At 37.6% G+C, this 20706-nt stretch overlaps 1 protein-coding gene across 20 annotated transcripts in view; it reads left to right on the forward strand.

Moving 5' to 3' along the window:
- BCAS3 (BCAS3 microtubule associated cell migration factor) overlaps positions 1-20706 on the forward strand; it is a 364218-nt gene that overhangs the window by 40484 nt on the left and 303028 nt on the right. For all 20 annotated transcript variants that reach the window (XM_054209092.1, XM_054209096.1, XM_054209097.1 and 17 more), the window contains 2 exons: positions 10187-10294; positions 13912-13988. In XM_054209092.1, the coding sequence (XP_054065067.1) occupies positions 10187-10294; positions 13912-13988 (185 nt within the window). The remainder of the gene's footprint in view (positions 1-10186; positions 10295-13911; positions 13989-20706) is intronic.

Raw genomic sequence — 20706 nt, forward strand, 5'->3', positions numbered from 1 at the left:
AATGCTTGAAAGCAAAGTTCCGTGTAACGGGGTCTCAATTCGGATAATCTTATTGTGTCACCTATAAATGCTTGGTAGACTTTTTTTATATTTTCTGATGAGAGTTACTGCTTTCTGCGCCTAGAAACATGTCTTAATCATAATTATCGTTGTTTTGATCTTTCAATTCTAAGTAAAATGTTAGGAACAATTAATTAATCTTTATACTAGTTTGGGTTTTTTAAATGAATGTGCAAAGCACATTTATAGAGTGGTAGATCTCCCTACAGCCATCTATCTGTTTTTAATGTTATATTTTCATTTGTTTGGGGGGAAAAACACAACTGAACAAAAACCAACAAAACTTTAAGTAGCTTTTATGTGGATACTCATTTTATATTAAAGCTTTGTTCCCATCCCTGTCTTTTTCCATATTTATCTCTTAGTAGCGTAAGTAACTGTAGCCGTGTTTCACTTTCAGATTATACTGAGAACAGTTTGAAATCCAGTAGATGTGTTCTATTTTGTTTTGGAAGCTTATTTCTTTGGTGATAATTTTTATGTATTCCGATCTCTTTAAATAAAAAGATGCTGTGTAATATACTAAAAGAGCAGTATGCAGGTTTTCTGATACAGAAAGCTATATTAATTTCCAGATAACTTGCTGATACTAGATTATTTTTTTTCTGATTGAACTTTTTGTGTGTCATCATTTTGTACTTATCAATAAGATGGAACATTCTTAAATATATTTAAGGGAAGACTTTCTCTATAGGGCTTGTAACCAAGGGCTTCTTTTGACACCTTTTAAAAAGAAATAGCAACGTTTGGAACTATACAATTCAACATAACTGCAGATTGGGCCCACAGTACTTTGCTTTGAGCGTGTGAAATCTGTCTGAAATTCTCAGATCTGAACTTTAAAAATGGGCTGGCGACTCTTTTTCACGGGTATGAGACTTCTGTATTGTCTGCTAAAGTTAGGATGTCCAGTCTGGTGATGAGTCAGTATTAAATACTGTGTTCCAGCATCTTGCTTGCTGCATTATTAATGCAACACCGTCTCCTCCTTTTCCCCCCACCACCCGTGTTCTTCCTCTAGTGCTTTTTGGATAATAAACCTTTTGAATTAGGGCTTTTCTTGCTGTGTGTTTTTGTGAAGTGTCTCGTATGTTGGTGCCACTGTGATAAATGCTATTTGTGGTGCATGTGTGTAGTATGTACATTCTGCTCCGTTGTTAGGATAAGTGGATGCACTTGATCTCCTGGAGGGGAGCGCTGGCCTCGGCACTTACAAGCAGCACTTGACAACTGATTCATGGGATGGTAATTAGAGCAGCTTCACAGGAGTCTGTATATCTAACGCTCTCGACAGCAAATATCAGCTAGTGAACCGATAAATAAGGATAACACAGTAGAGAAGAAGCCGGCTTGTAAGCCAACAGCAATTTTTTATTTTTTTTTAAATTAAAAAGGGGATCTGATGGAAGAAACTGAGGCTTGTAATCTTCTGTAATAGAACAGAGAATGAAGTATGTGTAGACAGAGAACAAAGTATTGTTTTTTCTCCTCATAATCAGTGAATTCCAGATATTAAGTTAATTCATTACCTGAGCTATCCATACAGACTATAGAAGTAAACAGCATAGCAATTCACTGGCATGAAATTGGCTTTTTATTAAAAGTTCTTAAATGTCTTCCAAAGGTATGCTGTTGTACAGTGTTTTCCTAAAGCTAAGTATCTTTTACCATAGCTCTTTAATTGATAAAACGTTAATAGAATATAAAAAATATATGTGATTGCCCTTGAAAAGCACAATGTGTACAGGACTGGGAAGAACATTTTAAAAAGCCAGGTGGAAACATATACATGAGGATAGACATGAAGAATAAGGCAAAGAATGTACTTGCTTTACAGTAAGATTATTTTAATGTGCTATTACCATTAGGTATCCTTTGAACAGTGTTACAAAGCTTGTAATCATATGACAACATAATTCATTTAGTTGCAATTTTGCCTTTTAATGAAGTTTAGCTTCTTTAAGAATCACTTTTGCCAAAGACAAAAGGGACATAACTTTGGCTTAAATAGATAGGACATAACATGGTTGCTTAACACATTTGTCTTCTATAACTTGTAGAATTATTTTGTACCAGTGCAGCTAGTTATGATCATATAAATTTGCCTGTAAGCAGGAAAGGCTTGTTATACAGTAGTACCACACCTTGCAGCGAAAGATAGTTATTTTCATCTGAGGATAGAGATATTTGTCACTGCAGAGGCAGAAAAAGAAGATACCGATGGTTCTCCTGCGGTGGTTTCCAGCCTCCAGGGCCAGCAGAGCACTGTTGGCCTCGGGCTCTCGCAGACCATGACCTTGTCATGTGCGGGGACGAAGACCAGCCTGTCCCGAGGCCTTCTGACAGCTGGGCTCTGCGCGGTGCAGAAAGGACCACAATTACAGAAACAAAATACTACTGACCCCGAAATCAGAAGAGTAGAAGGAGTTTTTAAATACTGGCTGTGCTAAGCTGTAGGGATCAACGCTTTAGATACTGTTTCGATCTTTTTCAAGAATCTTCCTGGGAAGCCTTTGAAAGGAGTGGTATTCCCCTTCTTTGCATCTGTTCTGCCTGCCTGATGTAACGTTGGACAGGAACTGAAGCCTGTTAGTTCACCTTTTGTCTATTTCCATTGTTCAAAAAATTAGTTGTTTACTTGCACATTGTACACAGAGGTGGCTGTAGTGCCTCTTGTCTAGTGGTTCTTTTGGCACAATCACACCATTTCCATCTTTTTTCTTTCCACACGTGAGCAAACAATGTGGTTTTCTTTTGGTATGTCTTTTTTTTTGTTGTTATTCAGGCTGAGGCTTGTAACTTTTTTACAGTTACCTGTAGCAAAATGGTTTCTGCTGAGTTGATGACTTTTTGAAAATATTTTTGTTATATGCCTGTGAGACTACCGGGATGGAGAGGTGAGAGAATCAGATGGAATGTTTTTTACCAGACTTACAGACTTGGTCAAAATAGCTGAGGAAGGTACGAGACTGAAGTTTGTATCTCTTGGTATTAACATGAATATTTTAGTGCTGTATCAAATAATGTCCTCTCTTGTATTTAAAAGATTAGATTTAGTAACATGTGTCTAAGATCAGTACAGGTTTTTCTTATTTAAAACTAAGTGCTTCCATGTTTTTTGCAATTTGTGGTACACTTAAAACGTCTCTGCTGCTTTGTGTTTCACTGCTACACACATATTTTGGGGGAAGTGTCACTTTCTCAGAAATCTTACTCTGCTTTTCCTGATACTGAATAAATCTGTTAAGTACTACGAATGAGAGTAAGAAAATTACTTAGAGTTGAGTTTTCAAGCTTTCGTTGTGGAAAGTTTTGATGCGAAGAGCCAAGGAGTTCTAGGGGACTAGATGGTGAAATTCTTAATGAAAGCTTTTTCTGCAGCAGCGGTGTTTAAAGAATAAAGAAACGTATGAGAATAATGAAAAGTGGTACTCGCGTGGCCATAGTAGAATGGAAAGCCAGTCTGGGAATTTGCAGTGCAGTAACAGATGTAGGCTAGTGATTATATTTTTTTAGAAACAGTGAAAGGTTACGGTTTTGAAAACTAATTTGTACTTCAGAATAGTATAATGAAACCAGTCACCTGACCTAATTTTGAAACACTGAAATTAAAACAGAGCTTTTTTGGTTGTGAAACAAAACTTTAAAGATAACAGACAAATCATGCCAGAATAATTACCAGATATTTTTTTTTTTAATTCATCATTTTACTTTTATGTAAACTAGTGGTGACTACATGACTGTATGGTAAAAGTCAAATTGCTTTTGACTGGAAGTACATAAGCTGCTGTCTGAAGTTCATCTAGTGATTGCTGTTAAATTCACTGATCTGCATAACGTGTGCTAGAAGGCTTGAAGCTTCTCTAGGTTTAAATGTTACTAGATTTCCCAGGGAATGTAATTCCAACGTGTGGATGTGTCACTTTTTCTATCAGTTGGTACTCATGTGCGTAAGGACAGCGAGATTTGGCCTCCAAGGTATGGAAGCAGCATTTTCTAGCTGCTAGGAAGCAGTGTTCTCTAGTTGCTGCAAGAACCAAAACAATTTTAGTCTTTAATAAAACAAATTAGCTATATTTAGCAAGGCATTTTCTGTCACTTTTGTCTTTTTTTTTTTTTTTTTTGTGTCTAGCTTCAGTGGGTGGTGGGCATTGTTCTGTTGAGGTCAGTAGAGGTTTTATTAGGCTGCTTCTGTGTACTGTGCAGTAACTCATACAGTTTCACAGCCCAGTTCCATTAAATTGTAATATGAATTTGTTCAATGTTGTTTAAATAACTTCCTAGATAATACCTGTAAGTATCAAAACTGGAATAGGGATTAAATGGAAGACTTTTTTGTTGTATGTTAGATCAAGTACACTGATGAGTGGAAGGGTTTTATTTTCATTATAGAAAGCTCTTTCTGTTGCCATGCCCATTAGGAAGGGAATTATGTGATGGAAGAAGAAGAAATTTATTTTTTTTTTTAATGTGGAAAATATAAAAGAGAAAGAAAGGGATCATTACTACAGAAAACCTGCTGCTAATATGTGCAACATTTGTCCTGAGTAAATATAGAAAGAAACTGCCTTGTAAAGCTATGGAACAAGGCAGATGTAATGTAATTCTTTGTGTAATTAGAGAAAGATGGAGCTCATGGTAATGCAGTTTCAACAGGCGAGAGGGACATGCAGCACGTTGCGGCGTGGCACCTGAGACGAGGATCAATTCATACACAGCAGCTGGAAATAAGCTATTTCCCTTCTTCCATCACATGAAGTCAAGTTACCGAAAAGAGATTCCAGTAGAGAACGCTGCAGTGATTGCCTGCGGGAAGCTATATTGCCTTTACTAAAGGACAGCGAGGCATCACAACTGAATCGACAAATCCTGAGGTTAACTAATTTTTGGAACAGCTTTTTCCGGCAAGCTTTGGTAGCCTGTTTGTAACACTGATATTGCTTAGAACCCCTCTAACGTCATGTTCTTGAGAAGTGATAGGGTTTTTTCTATATTTGTTGTATCAGTCTGCGTGATCTCTTTATGTGATTTCATTGATAATTTGATACAATTTCACCTTTTTCTAAAGTTTGCATTCATTTTGTCATTTTAACACATTAACACAATAGCAATTAATTGACTGTTTTCCAAAATAAATTTGCAGAGCCTGTGTAAAGGAGTATAGGTGATAGAAAATATTTTTACTGTAACAATGTCCTATATACCTGTATACTTTTCCCTAATGAAGGTTGTCATTATTATTCTAGCAATTTTATTACTACCTAAACTGTGTTAAGATGCCATAACTTCTCTCACTGTTCCGAAGTGACATCATTGTGTATCTCATCAAGCTTATGTTGTATACATGTAGAGTAAAAAAGTAGGTAGATAGAGATGCCTCCCTTGATGTCTTTTTCTAAAGATTCTACCCATGTCTTTTGTGAAGCCGATATAAAATATACAATGATGGCTTTGTTGGCCAAACAGCTTCCATCCTGAAGTAATTTTTTTAAATGTCACAATTTACTGCAAAATGCCTCACATAAAGGCCTGGTGGTCAGCCTTTTCAGCAAAAGCTCTCTTTCTGTTTTATGCCTCTCAAATATATATTTTTTTAAATCTGGACTCATGAGGCCATTCTGTCATTGATGTCCATTCTCTCTTTGAGGGGGATGTTGGTCATCACGTGGCAGAGTGAGGAGAGGCAGCAGGGAGGAAAATAAACACTTGTGAGCAGGCAAAGGAAAACCTTTCTAGGCACAGAAAACTTGGGCCTCATGTTGGTTCCGTCAATCTTTCCTTTTTTTTTTCCCCGTGTAAAAAGTGTGTGTGTTTTGTACAGTATGTTTGTCCCTGTGTGCAAACATTTTACACAGAGCTTCTATAAATGGTGTGACTCATTGCTAGCAAATCTGTGAAGAGGTGATAGTTATGTCGTGATGCATCAGCACAGATGTAGTCAAGTGCCAGCTGTACGAGGCATCTGTTATTTTTCTCCTATCCCTGTACTGTAACAGTCAAATGGAAGACGATACAAGAGTCTGGCTGTATTTGTATATTTATTAATGCTAACATTTGGAGGTTGTTGCTGAATTTGTGCCCATTACCTTTAAAGAAGTTGTTGATATCCCTGCATTAAGCAGCTATTTTAACAACCAAGATACATAACAAAAATTCGTCAATAATCTGTGAGAGTAATTTGCGAGAATTATATTTGTGACAGACTTAATGTTCTTCCCAAATTGCAAACCCCAAGTGTTTTCAGGTTCCTGTCTTAATCTCTCCCCTTTACACAACCATCGCTGGTCCGCTGAATGTGATCGGAGCCCTTCTCATCGAGACTTGTGTGAACCTGCAGTGTCTCAGAAGAAAAGCTTCTTAGCTAGAAGTCTCCTTGCTTTGTTTCTCCCAAAAGACAGCAGTTTGTTAGCAGAGCCTAGGATAGGCCATCAACTACTATATTTCTGGCACTTTTACTTCCAGTGTCTGTATGATCCTCTGATGAAATTAATGTTAGTTAGTCTATTCCTGAAACAGCACAAGATGCGGTAATTTTAGTTTCATACATTTCTAAGGTTTCGAGAACTTCCGACTGTCAAGAGATATTTTGCAAGTTTGTGGGGCTCCGTCTTGCAATTTGTGGTGGTTTTGGTGGTGTTCCATGGTAGTTTGGTTACTTCTGGTTTTGTAGCTGAAATTTAAGTATACTTACATTGATTACACTTAATGTTATTTTTTTCATTCTCATAGGTGGTGTCATTTTGAACATTTAATATTTAATTGTGTATTTGTTTTGATAATTCAGTGACGAAAGTTGTTAAGAACAAAGCATTATGCCTAAGTAAATCTTCTAGAGACCCTGCAAAGGACTCCAGGATATTAATCAATAATGATGCATTGTCTCACTGAACACAGTAACTTTTTGTGTATTTAAATGAGTCATCTTGCTTAGTGTAAGTCTCCCTGCGATGTGGTAGCTTCTAAAAACATATCCAGTCCAGATTTTTAATTTGAAGAATGTAAAGGGAACACTGTTAATTGAGTCTGACTTCCTCTGCAATGTGGGCCATAGAAATCCCTGAATTCCCTATCTGAAGAAGACTGGGAACTGGGACTAGTTCAGTGGAGGTCATAAAGGGTCAGGAAAAGCTGCCTGGATCTGCAGGTCTGTGCTGGCAAGTCAGTCCTCGCTTTACAGCCCTATTGCACTGCTTCTATTGCTCAATTCACGTGCTTCTGCTTCCTTTCTTGTGTTCGTGCTTTCACTGAGCCCTTTTGGTGAATTAACCTGGGGGAGAATTCCCTCTAGAGGAGAAAGAAAGGACAAAGTGTCATTTTTCTGTTGATTTAATTCGTTAAAATGGGTTAATATAAAATCCATCGCATGTCAGGAAAGGAAAGTGCACAGAACCACTGAGCCTGAGATTTTGACATTACTGAAATGAGGAGGGAAGGATGGCTCTTACTGCTGCTTGTCAGTAGTGTAGGCTAATCGAGGCACTCCCATTATTCCTTAAGTGCCATGACAGAGAAATGATTCCTTAGATCTGTGGCTGTTATCCTCATTCTCCTGATATAGAAGAATTGATCTTGCTGCTAGCTGAGGAGTTATACAGGAGGGTAAACAAAGACCATTCAAAAGGCTCATGCTTTTAGAATGGTTGAGAAATAATGTCTTTGGAAAAGAAATGAAGTTTTGCAGTGTTTGAGAATCCTTACTGTGTGGGGTTCTGTTGAAGAACTAAATTAAAATCGTTGATTTTTTTTTTTTTTTTTGCCAACAAGTTGAAAACATGTTATTGAGTTGTTACTGAGGCCTGATCAAAAAAGAACTTGACATTATGGATCTCAACATTGGATCCTTCCTCTTTTAGGTACTCAGCTTTTGGAGTAGAATTTGTGAATTATGCTAATTTAATAACTCTTGTGTCTCATGAATTGAGAGCGCTCAGTAGCAAATGAGGTTCGTAACAGTCATTACTTTTAACAGGGGGAGGCACTAAAGTAACCAGAAGGAAATGGTAAAGAGAGAAGTCTTTTCTAGTGAATTAAACAGGTTTTTTTTTTTAAGTTTCCACCTTTGACAAGATTGCCAAAGAAAGAGCAAGCCGTTGTGCTTCCACCCTTTTGTGTCATAGTTGGTGGGTAAAGCACTTCGCCAAAAAATGGGACTTTTCCTGGAAAGCATTGTCGGCTGTGTGAAGACTCATGATAATGCTGAGTTGGTATGGAACAAGAAGGGACTAAAAGTGCGACTTTTTCTGGCGACTGCCATTTGGTTTTGCTGATCAGGTCACAGGACATCCTCAAATGTGTATGACCATGTCTTTTTATTTCAGAAAATAATAAAAAACAAACATGCATATTATTTTCTGAGCCTGGATCACAGTGTACCATGGAATGAAAAGAAAGATAACATTTGGAAAGAGGGCTTTTGAATTGGAGCCAGATAGAATTTCAGAGTACGTCTGACCTAGTCCACACTACTGCTTGATCATTAGCACTTGAACTCTAGTTACTGGTTTTTGGCCAGTGCAGTTTAAAAAAGCATTGGTAGAATGGTCTTACCACGATCAGCCAAAAGAAAGGTATGACATAACAAAAATTGTTCATTTGAGTGACAGGATTATTACCCATAATTTTGTTGGTGCAAAACGTATTAGAAGGTACATACTCTTGAGTGGTAGTTACGTAGTTAGCTATGTGCCAAGTCAAGATGGAACTCTTCAACACTTATATGGAAATAGTAATTGATATCAATTATGCTAGTATGATTTTAGCTATATCAACTTCTTTGATTTCTGTTGTGAAATAAGAATCTGTGTACCCTTTTATCAAAATAATAATTTCCTGTAGGTAATAAATGTACTTAACTCAAAAAAAGTTTTTACGTAGACCTCGCTGTGGTTTTCTGCCTTTCCTAGCAGCAATGAGCCTCTAATGTAAAGTAACTAGACTTGGGTTTTACTGTTTTGAAAGTGTTTTTGAAGGGCCTTTGAAGTGCTTAAAAGTAATAAATAGCACCCTCTAGTTATTAGCCTTGGTATGCGCCTAGAAAAATGTGTATTTTGGGAAGAATTTCAGTAGGCAAAATGTCAAAAGTTATTTTTTCTATTATTTCTTTGACAGTTGTCTTTCTGTGCATATATTGTATATTGTTTCTCTATTATATGTACCTTTTTGTTATCTTGAGGCATTTGAGGTAAATGGTCGGCGCTTGTACTCCAGTTCTTCAGAAAATTCTCGAGCAGCTTGAGCAGCTCCGAAAGACAAGCAAGTGTTGTGTCAGGGATTGTGTTAAACTCTGTAAAATAAAACAGATATGGGCAAGGGGAGACACCCTCCTTTACCAATACTTAGTATATGTTTGTACAGCTGGCAATTTGTGCTGCTTCATATTCGTTGACCTAGAAGTAGCCAACATTTTAATGTGTTCTTGGAGGGGAAAAAAGGTGTTATGGAAAAGAACTGCCACATCAAAGCCTCTCCTCAGCTTGTAAAATGGTTTCCACCACTACCTTCCTCAACCCTATCGGAACACTCAGCACTTTCTCCCTCTCAAAAGAAAGCAAGCCTTTTTATTAAGAAACAGCCTTAGAGTTTTATTTATATTAAAATGATAAAAGTGACACAGAGCAGTTGAAAAGATCTATATAGTTCAAACAAAAGTCCGTCAGAGACGTAATGTAAATTCTGTGTAATGTGTCTCTATCAAATCAAGTCAAATGATTCAGCTGTTGCGTAGAGGTCAGTAAGTACTCCCTTTAGAAAAGCGTTACTCTGCGGAATAGTTTTTAAATAGCTAGAGTGTAGCCTAAAACTGCGTGCCTATCAACTGGCTTGTATGTTGCTGGTCAGATCTGATCTCATGTTCCAAAGTCTGATTTGTGACAAAGGAAATTAAGTGCTTGATAATTAGTTGCACAGTATAAGTTCTTGACCATTGTGGACATCGTAATTCAGTTTTAATCACACCTTCCCTTAGTGTAGAAGGCTTATATTGACCCTTTTGTTCTCCAGCATTCTGCTCATATTGCTGGATTTTTCATTTAGTGTGCTAAAGAATGTAGGGAGGATGAAATAATTTAAAAAATATTTTTACAAAAAAGTCTTCCTGTCCTTTAAGTTCTCTTTTTATTCATTTCAGTACAAGCCCACCTTACTGCTGCGTGGACCTTTATTCTTTGCGAACAGGAGAGATGGTCAAGTCCATACAGTTCAAAACTCCTATTTATGATCTGCATTGCAATAAAAGGTAAGGGTAGTTACTACATAATCTTCCTGTGTTAGGGCACGTGAAATTTTGGTAATTAATATAATTTCTGATGAATGTGCTCCCTGATTTTATTATTTTTACTTTGCTGTAATCATAGCTTCGGTTCTCCGTTTCTCGAGTAATATTTCAGTTTGAGAATGACAGTAGGCTTCTCCGGTGGCTTTCATTTAAGAAGCTCAAAACATTTTGCATCTGAAATCATTTAAGCTTCTTTCAGTTGTGATGAGGGTGAGCAGGAATCATTGGAATCCTCTATCTTCTACCTACAGATGGAAAAATGGGATCATCGAGAGTTTAAACAGTATAGAGCACTAAAGAGTTTATGTCTCTCTCCTTCGTGTTCTGTTGCTTTGTCAGATAATATTGCCTTCCTGCACATCCAAATTCCTAGTGTGCACTCTGTGGTTTGCAGGAAATAACGTTCCTGTGAGTCAAATAACAAAGCAGCATCTCTTAGTTGGGATAATGTCACCTAATTTCTGAGAGAAAATGGCTTAGAAGGCTGAGCATCAGGTTGAAAATAACTTGTTTCCATAGAATCGTGAGTTCAAATTTTTCTGAATTAACTTTAGATCTTCATCTCTCCAAGACACAGTAGTTTACTGTATCTTTTTAAGACAGAAGAGAAACCCTGGGATCCTACATGAGGATTTTGATGATCCCTTGGCACTCCTGATGTGAGAATCTAATGCAGTGACGTTGGTCAAAGTCCGTGATCGTGCTGCTTGCTTTGATGCCTCCTTCCACCCAGCTATTGCTGTTACTAGCCTTTGTGTGTCTTGAGGTACCTTATGGAAGTTGTGGAATATGATTCCTGAATGGAGAATTTGCTGCATTTCTTTGGGAATTTCCTTGCTGGAATTGTTTATCCTTCAGTAAGGAAGGTGCCACAATAACACAAATCATTAAGAACAAAACAAAACATCAGAATGGTACATTTTATGTGCTTGTTTGGTATGGCAGTAGCCAGCACGCTTGCCTACGTGAAGACCACAAAAGAATATGGGCATGTATTGAACTCATGCAACTAAGGGAAGGTAGCAGTGTTGGAGGTTGGCGGGGAAAAAAAAGACAGAAAAAACCCCAACCTTAGAAGCCACAAGGGTTTTGTTAGATAGAAGTTTGTCTGTCATTGTACGATCAAAATCTGAACATCAATGACTACAGAAGGAAACTAGTACTACTGAACAAACACCTTTAGTACCACAACTAGTCTAATAACGAGGAGGATATTTTGATGGTGTAAATGTTTAAAGTAGTAAAGGATGGTAGTGGTTTTTTTAACCCCGGTCTTCTTGTAGCATGTGGGTATAATTATTATATCAAAAAAGAGTTTTACTGAAGTGGATGAGTTGCTGAGGGTTAATGTACCATGAATAGGTCACTGTTCCTTTAAAAGCTGTCAGAAGGAGTTCAGTACTTATCTGTGCAACTGTCCCTTGAAAAATTTAAAGTTCCCTTGTGTACAGTGTGATGATAGTAAATCTTTCCAGTCTGGCCTCCTCGCAGAAGAAAAATCCAATTGTAAAAACAGTCAAAAGGCAAATCATCATTCAAAGTCTCTCCCAACTAAAAAGTCTTTCCAGGTGCTAATGTTTCTTTTCCTAAGTGGTAAAAATGGAAAAGCTACTTCAAAGCAGCGTGGCTGTATCCAGGGTAGCTGCTTTTCTGGAACGTATCAGATTCTGTTGTTATCCAAGGAAAGCTCACTATTTCAGATTGAAAATGCATTAAATGTGTCCAAGAGCAGTGCTAATGGTGCGTTAACCGTACTACAGACTAATGGAGTCCAAAATTGGAATTTAAAATAAAACTTGAGTTGCAGAAGAAGGGAAAACTGTTTATTATTTATGTATTTATACTCCAGAATCATCCATCTGGTAGGTTTCATTTATGCAGAAAGACAGTACGTCTTCAAAGAGCGGAAAAGAAAAATCTACAGGATTGGGAAATATTGCAATCAAATAGATATAGGTGTTCTGTTTCTAAGAATTTGTGCTTCTCCTTGTTTCTAGATAGAGGCATACTGATAAACTGAGCAGCGACGAAGTCCCAGGACAAGATGTTGTAAACCGGAGAGTCCTGAAAGAATTTGAGATACAGAACAGTATTTATTGCTTTAATCAGCTTCTGTATCAAAGAAATAGGAAGTAGTTAGCGTTATACCAGCCGGTTGAAAAGGCTTCAGGAGTCATCTTGGGAACTGCACATACAATCTACATTATTTGGCAAACGTGTTGGCAAAAATAATAGCAAAATCAAATAACAGACGCATAGATAAACCATGACTGTGGAGGAGCACTAGTATAGTTTTTAGGTGGAAATCATGACTCAGAACTTTTTTTATATCTCTGAAAACATCAACAAGCATGTGGATCGGGTATATCAGCTATATATTTTGATTTTAGCGTAGTCCTTCATCAAAGAGTCTTACAGGTATGGAGCTCCATGGGATAGGAAGGAGGAGTTCTCCTGGCGAAACAGTTAAGAACAGGAGTGAAAAAAGAGGAGTTAATGCCTGATTTTCACACTGATGGGAGATAAGCATCAGCCTTAAACCAAGGATATGTGTTGAGACTGATGTGATTCACCATCTTTTTAAACATTATTCTATACTGTAATATGCAGTCGTAATTTTCAGATAAAGCATTAGGTGTGTATTTTAGTCATGGCCAGATGAGAATTATTTTTTGCCACCTCATATCTTCACTATTAAAACTATCAGAACAGCATTTAATAATGCTCCATATTGTCAACTAATTGAAAAGTACTGTCTCATACTCTTCCTAATGAGAAAATAATGAGATTCTTAATTATGATATGTTGCTAAACGTTCCAGTAGACTTTATCTGTTTATTTGTCGGCATCCCAGGTGGTTCTTTCATTTCAAGAGTTAAGAATTTGGTTTTGGGAAGTCATCAATGTAGATGTGTCCTAGTTATAAAGCTTTTTAAGATGTTTCACTTTCCAAATTTGGCCTCTGTTCATTTAGACAGCACGGTGTTTCATGCATAGTTATCGCGTGGCTTTTGTTCTTTTACTTTGTTTCAAGTAACGAACAGATATTTTACAGTAAAAGTGTGTACAAGTGAATACATAAACACACACGTGTAATTTTGCTAATTGGCACAAATCCTGCTTCTCAGCTGTATTTGGGTGCTGATGTTCTTGGTACAAAAAAACACCCCTGCTTTTACTAAATAAGATGGCTTAATAAATTTGCAATGAGCTGGGCAATGGGATTATTTCAAATTTAGCTTGTGTTCTACCAATTGTTGATTTGATTGTTATTTCAGTCATTGAAAGTAATTCAGGATCCTTGCAATTCCATTCTTTCTTTTTAATGGAGCTTTTACTGCAGGAGGTATATCATAAATATGCTGTGTTGTTCTGTATCAGATCGGTGTACTTCCTGAAACGAAGGTTATGTGGTTGGGATAAGAGAGAATCCTCAATAACTGCCACGTATTGGTAATCTGGCAGTTTATCACTGTAGAATTTATATTGATGCTTTTGAAATAATTACATTTAGATATTGAATCTTTAAACCAATGCATTTAATGTTTAAAGTACACGTTCCATTTCTGTGTTTTCAGGATACTTGTTGTAGTCCTGCAAGAGAAAATCGCCGCCTTTGACAGCTGTACTTTCACCAAAAAATTCTTCGTTACAAGTATGTATAATAATTGGGGTCAGTCTTTTTGCTCTAGTGGTTGAGTGAGAGAAAACAGATTTTTCTGGTTTGTTTTCATTTCTAAAGCCTCAAAGCAGGTCTCCGTGGCTTCGTTTGGAGTTTCAGGAAATCTATTGCTTCAAAAAAAAATTTTTTTTAAAATATCCAAGTGTTACTCCATGAATCTTTGGCCCTTGCATGTTTATTGTTGCCGTAACTAATTTCTCACTGTTGTGAAGAACATCTACGCTGACATCCGTAGGTAGCTGAAAAATTCTTTTGTTTGTTCTGCACAAATATGTGCAAAAGTTTCAGGTTTTGAGTTTCCGGTTGTCCACGTAAACAGCAGTTTGAAAACAAATCGACAGCAGTCTGCCCGCTTTTCATCTGTTGTTGTTCCTTAGGCCCAGGTACATTGGGTTGGGTTTGGTTTTCTTTTTTTTAATGTGTCCTTAATTTAGCTGGCCACAAAGCTCAAGCAGGTCATTAAAGTGTTGTAGTAGAAAAACTATAGGCCAGTATCTGTCAGCAGGCACTTTCCCATCTATCCTGAATATGAAGGAGATATTTGCTCAGGCTCCTTTTATCCCTCTCTACCCTACGCTTGCCTCCCAATAGGAGGCAATGGCTTGCAATGGGTAAGGTGCTCCCCAAAAGCTGTTTCTCTGCTGTAAGTGTCCCTTTGCTGCCTCAACAGCTGCAACACAGTAATTGGTATGTTAGTAGAGAAAAATAATGTGCTTTCTGTTGCTTGTGCTCTGCTCAGGACGTGGTTAGGATTAGGATGCCGTTTACCTGCTCCCAAGGCTGTGTGTGTTGTAATGCTATTCACCTCTGAAAAATAATCAAAATTTTACTTCTTCAAGCAGTTAGTGACTAGTTCTACTGTTTTATCAATTAGAATAGCCTCTTATAATCTGGACATTCCTGAGGGATCATAATTTACTTTGGCAGGGTCAGAGTCTTATTGTTAAAAAGAGTCTGAAATTTTCTGGGTGTATTTTCAGTCACAATTGGAAAAGTTCTAAATGATCTTTTTATATTATCTGTGTATTTAAAGAAAAATCTAGTTAGGAGGAGCTGTTTCTTGGAATAGTTTGAAGAAAAGCAGCTTTATGCAGTAATATTAAAGTTGCCAATAGGTGTCAGTTTCTTCCTATACATGGTTGTGAGATACCAGGAACTCGCTGGGGTTCAGTGAAGAGGCTTGAACGGGAAAAGGCTGGTTTGTGTCTCTCTGTTCCTCGCTCCTCCTTACTCCACCAAAGAGAATTAGGCTACAAGCCTTGCTTTATTTTAGATCAAAAATAAAAAAACCCTCAATTTAGTGTGTATTTTGACAATACTTGTCCTTTTCTAATTCCAGTTATCGTTTGTTTTTTTTTTTAAAAAGATACTACAATTTGTTTTTAAAAATTAATCCACTGAACTGTATATTGAGGAATAGGGGTATCCTATCCCTAACCATAACTTTCAATTTGCAGTGCATTTTTGTGGACCAACGGTGGAATTTAGAGAGGATAAAATAGAGCTTTTGCAGATATTTACCAAATTATTTGAAAATCCAAACTCCAGCTGAGTTGAGAAACTCAAGATGTTCTCAAACTTTGTTCTGGTTCTGGGGTTCCAAAGGTTGGTTAAGAACACCCCTCATTTTGTACTGTGCATTTCAGAAAGCTGCGGGACCCAGCAAAGAGCCGGAGCTGCGGCCACCGCAGCCCTTCTCCCCTGTTGCCACCCCAGCTTGCCTGTGGCCAGTGACAGCATGTGACTGGGCAAAAAGACGTGTTTTTTTTCCTGGGAGAATGGGTTTCTTGGACCTGTGCTGCTGAATAGTTGTCCTGAGGATTTTGGAGCTTAGTTGTTTCACTTAACAGCTCATGCGCTCAAGCGGGTGTTGTGCTCTGGCATGTTGAAGGCTGCAGTAAAGCTTTTGTCTAAGCTTTCAGATTTCATATGTGCTGAAATCTCTTCGATGTAAGAGTGTATCTTTAAAGGCTTAAGTCACTCAATATGTTTGAAATTTGAGGTAAATGAGCTACCTAGTTAGCTGCAGAGATTTTTGATAGTGAGCCAGCTGGCCAGCAACGGGGCTCTTTTGCTGCCTTTTTTTTTTTTTTTTTTTAAATTTAGGAAAGGGCAGTGTCAGTTTAAATTGGAAAAGTAGAAATCCCTGAAAAGGAAGCTCAGCAAAAGGTCTTACAGGCCTCTGTTTGCATGACTGCAGCATCCCTGCTCTGCGGGACAGGCAGCCAGCGTCCCGTCTGGCCCCATCCTGACGCACCTCCGCTGGAGGGTGTCTGTAAGAATGTCACTGGCTCCCCAGAGAATTCTTCATCATGAAGAAGATTCTCAGCTGTATTATCTGAAGGCTTTTGATCAGAAGTGATGGCATAAAAGGTCAAAAATATGAAATGAGCATCACTAGCTCTTTGAAGACATTTCTGTTACTGTGTAAACCACTATGTCAAAAAATAAAGGTTGTGGGTTTTTTTTTTTTTTCAAGAAGATTTGGTGATGATGTGGAAGTCGCATCTTCCATCCATATCAGCTAAGTGGTGTGGGAGCCTTAGAACCTCATTGAGACAGCTACAAAGCAAACATAATTAAGCAGAAGCTCTTGTCCACTTTGTTGACTATTTATACATAGAAATTAAATGCAGAATGTACAATAAAAACAGTGTCAGGAATTCTGAAGTTCGGTGTTCCTCAGCAATGCTAATGCAGCTGTGTTGCACATGAGTAGTATTTGTCTTTCTGTTTTTGTTTTTGTGGTTGAATGTGTAGCTTAATATATTGTTGTAATAAATATACCATAAAATATTCAGGATGTAGAACATGGTCAAGTTCGTGCTGCTGTTGGAATGTTTAACTCCTGCGTTTCCTGATTTTTCCTGAGCAAATTTGACACAGTACTAATTTTTTTTTTTCCCCCTGCATGTGATTAGATGGAAATGTGATCATTCGACTTGAATGGCAGAGAGCCAGCACATTTTATTTGTGCCTTTTGTAACAACAAAACTTCAGTGTACAGGTGCTCCAGTCTTGGTGGTTGAATTTAAGACAGGTGCTTAAATGTGAAGGGAAAACATACTGTAGATCTTGTAGAGAAATTACCAGGATATCCTATAATCTACCCTGTGTGGTATTCTTATTTGTAAACGTCTGCTAAGGAAAGGCATAGCATCAGTCTGCAAAGAACTCAGGGCAGTAACTTTCTTACAGCGTTCTGTTCTCTACTGGGCTTATGCTTGGAGCTAACTGCATTTCGTTAAGAAAGGGCTGGCATCAAGGGGATAATAAAGCCAAACAGTAATTTCGCATCCTGCGCTGTTATAAGTGCTCACGTGGCCAAACTTAAAAAAATTCATTTGATGCTTATACTGAGAATGTTTCCTTTTGGTAGCTGTGAATGTCAAGGTGTGGATTTTAAATAGATTTTTAAATAGTTAAGAGTTTTATTGCGGTTCACTAAAGATTTCCTTCAGAGCCCTTTACTGAATTCTTCATACGACTGAAGGATCAGAAACGGAAGTGATGTACAGGCTTTTTTCTCCCCTGCTTTGCTCTAAACAATAGATGCAGAAAAGCTGAATTCCATTGATTTCTATTACATCAGTGCTCCTTCAACCCTTCTCCAAAAATGCTTACTTAGTGGAACATTGACGATTATGAATATAGCCTGATGGATACTTTCTCCTCTGTAAAGAAGATCCTTCCCACCCCCTGGGCCCAAAGTAAAGATTATCACAGATAACATCATGCATGTGGCATCATCTTTGTGTCCGATAACTAGTGCCTGCTCAGTTTCTCTGGCCCTTCCACTCCTCATATTGATATATTCTCCATCCATTATTCTCCAGGGATGAAGACAGTTATTGCAGCCATTAGCTGGCACCGCATTTCTATTGATGCTGTACAGCTAGAGCCTTAAGAGGTAATTTTCCAGATTTTAGTCAGAGTACTTTATTGTATATGAAGTCTCAAAAGACTTGCCTAACCACAAGCCAAAAATTATTCAGTATATGTTTGAATGCATCCCACCTGCACCTCTCAAAATAAGAAAAAAAGCCCAAAAGCCAAATGGTGCTTGACGCTCTAATCTGCAATTTGGATGTGGTATTCCTATTTTCAGTGATATTCACATGCAAGATGTAATAGGGTTGTTCCAGTTTGTCACACGTCTGATCTGGAAATCATCTAGGCTTTTTTGTACGTTTTTGTTAGCTTTGTTAAATTCCTTCTCCCTGATCAGCACACAGGGAGCAGTTTGATCTCTTTGAAGTAAAAACACTGGATGCCTTATGAAAAGGTTTAATGCCTGAAGAGTTACGAACAGAAGTTCTGGAAGAATGTGCGTTTCCCTTCTCAGCTGTGATCAGCCGGTGGCATTTATCCTGCAGATCCCACGTGGTGTAATCATTGATAGGATTCCTCTGTCTGCGGAGAGAGACTCTTCACTTTAGATCAAAAGTCCTTAAGGCAGGTGGGAAGCGACCTTCTGATTCTCAATATTTGCTTGATCAGTGAAGACAGAAGCCAAGTATTGCTCTTATTTTTACACACACACACACACACATGTAAAAACACACACCCCTTGGTGTAATTTGTAACTGCCTTCCTGGAGAAATATTGATATGATCTTGCTTTTACTTTTTAACAACATTGTTTATAAGAGTGTTTTTTCCTGAATGTGGGAATCGGTGTATAACTATTGCAGGATAATGTTAAATTACTTTTTGAAAAGGGCAACGTGGTAGATTTATGGAAGTGAGTGTTTTCATTGCTTACAGGGTGCTTTGCTATAGTGCAGGAAAGTGTAAATACAACAGAAAAATCGCATAAAGACAGAAACAAGGCCTTGGTACCCAAGATGTATATCTATCATATCTACTGGGTTTGACAGTTTTAAAAATTATACATAGAACAGGAAGTGCTGTTTGTTTTTATGTAAGTTATTTTTATCTAAAGCACCCAAATCCTTCATGTTAAAGGCCAAACCAAAGCCATCTCACTCACATTGTCCTGTACAGGAACAACAACCCCTATAGTAACATTATTATTTATCACTGTCCAATTCTCTGAACAAAAAAAGAAAGTAAACCTGAGAGTAAAACATAGTTTGTCCTGAAATCAGACAAATTTGTGCTAAAATAAACAGCCAAGCCTAGTGAACATTAAAGGCCACAGGTATTTATAGCTCTGGTATTGGTCTTAGACCTATAGAGTAACAGCAAAATACTTAAAATTGCCAGGGAAAGGAGGTCTCTGTAGTGATAATAAAATAGTAATAGTAGTAGTAATAATAGCAACAACAATAGTGATGATGATGATAATTATAATAAAAAAGTAAATCTGTGGTCCTTTCCCAAGCTTGTGTGAGGGAATTCTCTTTTTTCTGATCCAGAATAGTACAAATGCAACTCAACTGCAGGGCTGTTGTGAAGGTGACGTGTCTTATGAATATTGTCCTTCATGGGGGAGATGACGGTGTATGTAGCATTTGTGGCTTTACTTTTTCACTTTATTTCTAGGGCTTTTTTTTTTAGTGTGTTAGTAGCGATAATGCCTTTCTGATTGAAAAGAAAAAGGCCCTGGATGGCAAGCCGTGATTTCACAGTAGGATGCATCCTGCTGGTTTGCTCTTTTGCTCAGTTTTTATGGGTGATACTTAAACAGAAGGAAGTACAAGAACAATAGAAGAGTTTTGGAAAGTATGTGACAGTGTGAGAGTAATAACATTTACATAGGGGCTTTCATCTAGAAGGAACCCAGAAGAATTTATAAACAATATTACTTCGTACAGTTTATAAACAAATAAATTTGGTTCGCTTGGTGATGCTTAAAAAAAACCCCAAACAAACAAAAAATATTAGGTAAAACAACTTTTATGATTTGTTTCTCTTGGAATAAACAAAGCTTTTGCAACAACAGTATCACTCTACCCGTTATTTATTGTATATTCCCTTTCTGGGCTCTCTGTCATGGATCTGTTTTCTGGCTGCTTTGGATTGCAAGACTTAAGAATGTAGTTTTGTAATCTCATTACCATAGAGTGCTGTATATTTCATAAGACCTAGAAAAAAATGATTAATTGATTATAAGCTACATCCAGTGTCTGAAAACTAGCATAGCTTTATTGGGTTATTGTAGCTATTTATTTAAAAATACACAATACCGCTGCTTCACAGATTTTTAAAGGGATATCTGGCAAATACCTCGAATGATTAAAGGCAAATAATTTTGGTTGAAAAGGGTTATGCATTTTGTAATTTGCTCAGAAAACTGTGTTTAAAAACACTATACCCTTAAGGTGGCATATGTCATTTTTAATGAACCTCTTCACACACTGAAACAGAAAAATCTTTGTTTGTCCACGAATCTGCTTTCTCGGTAAGGTGTCACTGGGTTTTGCCTTAGGATGTAGGTTAGCCTTGGGGATCTGTAAGGTCCCTTCCAACTCCAACCAGTCTACGATTCTGTGATCTCCTGCCTTGACCAGCATTCCTTGAGTTTGCTGGCTGTATCCTTTCTCAAAGGCGTATTTCGAGTATGATGTCCCATCATACTTGGAGGAGATGCCATTTCTTCCATGGTTTGGGCTTTTGAGTTTATGTATATACGTACATATATCTTTTTTAAGCTCTTTTTCTCATGAAAAAGCTGGGGGGCTTGATGAAGAACTGTCCCAATACAAATGGTTCAAGTTTTCATAGTG

The sequence above is a fragment of the Rissa tridactyla genome, chromosome 7 (genome assembly GCF_028500815.1).
Source record: "Rissa tridactyla isolate bRisTri1 chromosome 7, bRisTri1.patW.cur.20221130, whole genome shotgun sequence".
Taxonomy (NCBI): domain Eukaryota; kingdom Metazoa; phylum Chordata; class Aves; order Charadriiformes; family Laridae; genus Rissa; species Rissa tridactyla.